This window comes from Gavialis gangeticus, unplaced genomic scaffold (genome assembly GCF_001723915.1).
Source record: "Gavialis gangeticus isolate Ggan-Ray unplaced genomic scaffold, GavGan_comp1, whole genome shotgun sequence".
In the NCBI taxonomy this organism is placed as follows: domain Eukaryota; kingdom Metazoa; phylum Chordata; order Crocodylia; family Gavialidae; genus Gavialis; species Gavialis gangeticus.
The window spans coordinates 52,398,926-52,403,870 of record NW_017729022.1 but is presented as its reverse complement, the minus strand read 5'-3'; the positions used below and the strand labels follow the sequence as shown (position 1 = coordinate 52,403,870).

The 4,945-nt window shown below is 46.9% G+C and overlaps 1 protein-coding gene across 2 annotated transcripts in view; it reads right to left on the bottom strand.

Annotated features, from left to right (window-relative positions):
- Positions 1 to 4,722, bottom strand: part of GSG1 (germ cell associated 1) — a 25,383-nt gene extending 20,661 nt beyond the window's left edge. For both annotated transcript variants that reach the window (XM_019514924.1, XM_019514925.1), the window contains exons 1-2: positions 4,528 to 4,722; positions 3,302 to 3,620 (exon numbers count right to left, since the gene is read on the bottom strand). In XM_019514924.1, the coding sequence (XP_019370469.1) occupies positions 3,302 to 3,620 (319 nt within the window). In that variant the 5' untranslated portion in view covers positions 4,528 to 4,722. The remainder of the gene's footprint in view (positions 1 to 3,301; positions 3,621 to 4,527) is intronic.
- Positions 4,723 to 4,945: the final 223 nt, after the last annotated feature.

The window sequence follows — 4,945 nt, the reverse complement described above, 5'->3', positions numbered from 1 at the left end:
TCTGGTTTTAGGCAAGATCTTTCTATTTTCAGACTTCTACCCCAATAGATAAAGTAAGAAACATACAGAATTAAAGTGCATATAATGCCTCCTTTACATAAGAAGTTATGTTATGCATGCACTGGGGCATAGATGGGGAAGTTGACTTCATGCAGAGGAATGGGCTAAAGAATCTTTTTTTCTATATCATTACTGGATTTACCTGAATCCAAATGACTCCAAATTTAAGATGCTCCCCCCAGTAATTAGATTCTATACATGGAAATGCATAAGTTCACTATTATTTTCCATATATAGAACCTAATTATTGGAGGGGTGTCTTAAAGTCATTTCCCACATTGCTGCAGTAGGGAAAGCAGTGGCAGGGGTGAGGAGCTAGACCTTTGTCTCTTGTTGTCCTGGGCCTGGCCTTCCCAGCTTGTTCCACCACCCCTGGCCCTGCCATGCCTGTGCCTGCAGCCTTGCTGCTTGCCCCCCCTGTCCTTTGACCCCCCTGTGCCTGTATCTGTCTGTGCCTGCCCCACTGCCACCTGCCCCCCACCACATGCACACCCCTGCCACTTACCTTTTGTGGTGGCTCTGCACCAGCTTCACCTCCAGCTCTAGGGCAGTTAGTGGCCCTGGCCTTGGCCCCAGCCCCAGCCCCAGCCAGGCAGAAGCAACAGTGGCAACTCTGGGCCCACCCATGTCAGGACTGGAGGGGACAGAGCTGGAGCAGAAAGTAAATGGTGGGAAGGAGGCAGGCAGCAGTGGGAGGCAGGTTGTGTGGTCTCCCCCATGCTCCTCCGCTTTGTCCCTCCACTGCACAGTCTCCCCACATGTGAGCCCAAGTCACTTTGGCCTGGGGCCGATGTTGGCTCAGCTCTGGTTATGGCCTTGGGCCCAGAGCCAAAACCAGAGCTGAGCTGCTGCCTTGCCTGCGCCAGTAGTTGAATCTAAGATGAGGCATGTTTTACTCTCATGTTGACTGGGGGAGAAAGACCTTGTTTTGGATTTGAGTGAATACAGTAGTTACAATTTAGCTGTTTACTGACTTCAGGGCTGCTTCTGAATCCTGTTCTGGTCCCTGCAGATATAAATCTTGGCTATGGACTGGGGACAGTTCCTCCAGAACAAGTTCAGCAAAATACCCGGCATTAGGATTGGGGAAAATTGGGGTGAGAGGAAGAAAGGGTTCAGGGATGCAGAACAGTTCATAGGTAATCTAAATAAGTTTGCTATATAAATGACAGTGAAATTGGGAAGGACTATTAACATGCTGGAGGATGTGAACATAATTCAGAAGGATCTCGACAGGTAGGAAAGTTGGGCTAGAGATAACAGGATGAAGCTCATTGTGGACAAATGCAAGGTGCTACACATTGGGAGGAATAATCAAAAACACAAATACAAAATGGGTGACACCTAGCTGCATGGCAGCTCTATGGAAAAGGACTTGGAAGTCTTGGTAGACCACAGACTCAATATGAGTCTGCAGTGTGATGCAGCCGCACAAAAGGCAGATGAGGTTTTAGGCTGCATCAATAGAAACATTCGGTTCAAGACACAGGTGGTGATAATGCCTCTCTACCTGGGACTGGTTAGGCCTCATTTGGAGTACTGTGTGCAGTTCTGGGGTCCTCATTTTAAAAAGAAGGTGGAGAAGTTAAGAGAGGTTCCAGAGGCAAGAAATAAAGATGATCAAGGGCTTAAAAGGCAGGTCATATGAGAAGAGGCTGAAGGAACTAGGTATGTTCAGCTTGCAGAAAAGGCACTTAAGAGGGAACATGATTTCAGTCTTCATATACTAGAAGGACTGCCATAAATAAGAGGGAAGGCACCTTTTCTCTCTCTTGCTGCAGTGGACCAATGGCTTGAAGTTACAGCAAAGTCAGTTTAGATTGGATATCCAGAAAAACTTCCCCACTGTGAGAATAGTGAGTCAGTAAAATAGGCTTCCCTAAGGAAGCTGTGGACCATCCATCACTGGAGGTGTTCAAGAAGAGGTTGGATAGCCATTGGTTGGGGATGATTTAGGTATACCTATGCCTGTTTTCTACCATGAGTATCTCCCATGTTTCTAGGCCTTGCTGCTTGCTCTGTTCCACCCCCGCCCCGCTTCCCTGCCCCCGCTATATGTGTTTTTAAGCATCCCCAGAGGCACTGGGTATTGGCTACAGCTAAGGATGGGGACTTCAACTGTGGTGTGCTAATTCTTCCACTAGGAGCAAAACTGGAGGTTCCTGGCCAGAGGGTCTTTCCCCTCCGCTCAAGATTAGAACAACTGCCATATTTAGGATCAGGAAGGGATTTTACACTATGGTCAGACTGTTACAGACCATGGGGGTTTTTGCCTTCCTCTGTAGCAGGGGGCATGGCCCTCTGCCCTGGGACCTCTTGAGTGTATATTGACAACATTTTATAGAAGCAGGACATTGGCTGCTACAGTTCCCCTGCTTTACCTGTGACAGGTTAGGCTATTAGGCCTATGTTGTGTCAGGGTTGAGGGTAGTCTTATGTAGAGTTTAGATTATGGTTGTATGGGATGGTTTGAATAGGGATGATCCTGCCTCAGGCAGCAGGTTAGATTACATGACCCCTGGAAGTCCCTTCCAACCCTACTTCTCTATGGCTCTATGACTGTGCATTAGCCACTAGGGGTAGAGGAAGGGTGCAAGGGGGGGAAACAGTGGCTCCCAGTATGGGCACAATGCAGATAGTACAAAGTTGGCATAAAGAACATTGCTACCTCAAGTCTTCAAAAATCACAAGTCTGCTCCTTCAAGAAATCATGTGATTGTTTAGAAAATGAAGATAATCCATCTGCTAATTTGCTTTCTAGTTTTCATTTGCTTAAGCTTTTCTCTACAACATTTCTTTTAAATGAGAGTTTGAGAATCTCTTTTAGTCACATAACTTCAGGGTCTCAGAGCTTTAAAAAAAGCCTCAAATATTTGGTACTTATAGTGAAAACTGCAAGAGCTGGCAACACTGCATGAAGCTGTCCCCTGTGTCAGGAGACCCAGCATCTGTTCCCAAGAGAATGTGAAATGAAGTGTGGGGGTTCTCCAGTTCCTACGAGGGCAGATGATGACCTCACTGCAAGTAGCACTCAGCAGCCCTTTTGTTAGCAGGCACATATTGAATGGGGTATTGGGAACAACTGCCCCCTTTCCAACCTCAAAATGAGGGATAGGGCATATTGGTAAGGCTACCCTACCTGGTCCAGGATATGGAGAAAAATTTGTTCCCTCGTGGTGCCAGTCTTGCATTCTTCATTGTTACTTAACTCATGGAGTAAATAAGAACAAGGAGACACTACCTGGCCCTTCCATGTTCTCCTCACAGGAAAGCCACATGCCAGTGTGGAAGTACTGGAAGGCAAAGCGGTCATCCCCAGTCTCCCAACTATAGTGCACCACATCCTGGGATGAAGAGTTGTTAGATCCTCCATCAGCAGACACATGGACACCAATGCACTTGGTAGCTTTGCCCTTTCCACACAAAGGTTTGGGCACTTTCTGGGTCCCGACACACCAGTAGCTGCTAAGCAAGGCCGTGGTGGAGAGGCTGAGAGCCAGCAAGTTCAGGGCTACTGCTAGGAAAGCACGGCGCCATGGCAGGACCTTCAGGAGTTCCATCTGCAAGACAGACATGAAGGATTCACATTCCAGACACAGGCATTGTGCCTCTTCCCATCAAATTATGGGTATATGGCAGTGGAAAGAGGCATCTCATTGTCCCAGTCAGTAATTAAGGACCATTTCCTGACAGCATGACACCTTAGACTATGGAAAAGCTTCTCAAAGGAAGCAGTTCAGGCATTTAAAACAGGCCTGTATAGTAGTACTGGTAAATACACTGCATCTCTCTCATAGGATGCTAACATAGTCCAAATCAAAATATCATTGGGACACACTGCCGTGACAATGACCCTGCTCAGTTGAACAACATATGACCTTTAGAGCTCATAGGGGGTGATCAGAGTGCTCCATGTTTCAGCTCATCTGAAAAGGAGCTATTTCAACAGCACCTTTGCATGGCAGGGCCATGGTCCATTTCTCACTCCAAGGGGAGATCACCCCTGCCACTTCTTGCAGAACCCTGGAATGCTCTCTTGAGGTCTCCCAACTATGCATGACAAAATACTTAGATATTATCTGATTGTATGCCCCCTTCTTATGCAATCAGGTCTGTGCTTTCTCCTATGAAGCATCTTCTTGGTACAGCACAACTTCCCTGTGCTTAAACACGTGGCTCCTACCTCTCCAGATGTATGACCTCCTTGAAACCTATTTCAGTTGAACTGCTTACCATGAATGACCCATTGAGGTTCTCCTGCCCCCTGACCTCTACTGCCTCGTCTATCTTTCTGAGCTCCTCAAAGCAGGGACTACTCTTCTTTTTTCCCCAGTGTTTGGCATGTACCTGGCACAGTATGGGCATTATCATAAATAACATTAGACTAGATGCTGCTCCACTTGTGATAAGTTAAAAGGACACAGCCCAAAGTGGTAAGGTTAGAGCCATGATATTCACTCTGCTTACCAGAAAAGCCTGTAATTCTCATCAGAAAAGGATAGTGCCTGAGATGGAGTAACCTCCCTTCCGTGAGCAGAATTTCAAGAGCCCTCCATCATCCTGAGAAAACCCTGCTGGTGGCAGAAATGTGTCTATCAAAAATGCACTCAAACACAAGAAACCCTTCAATTCTTGAGCTGCCCTGTACCTGGCTCTTGTCTCCTCCCTGTCCTCAGGTTCCTTCTTCCCTCATTTTCAGAACAGCCATCTCCTATTATTCTGGTCAATGACGCTGGAAAAGCTGTTGCCATCACTACCAAGCTGCCTCACAATCTGAAAGCAAGCTTAACTTCACCAGTTCCATGAAGCTGACATTAGACAGCTGCACACTAGTAAGGGCTTCTGGCTAGGACTGGTGGAAAATTTTTGGTGGAAAACTGGGTTT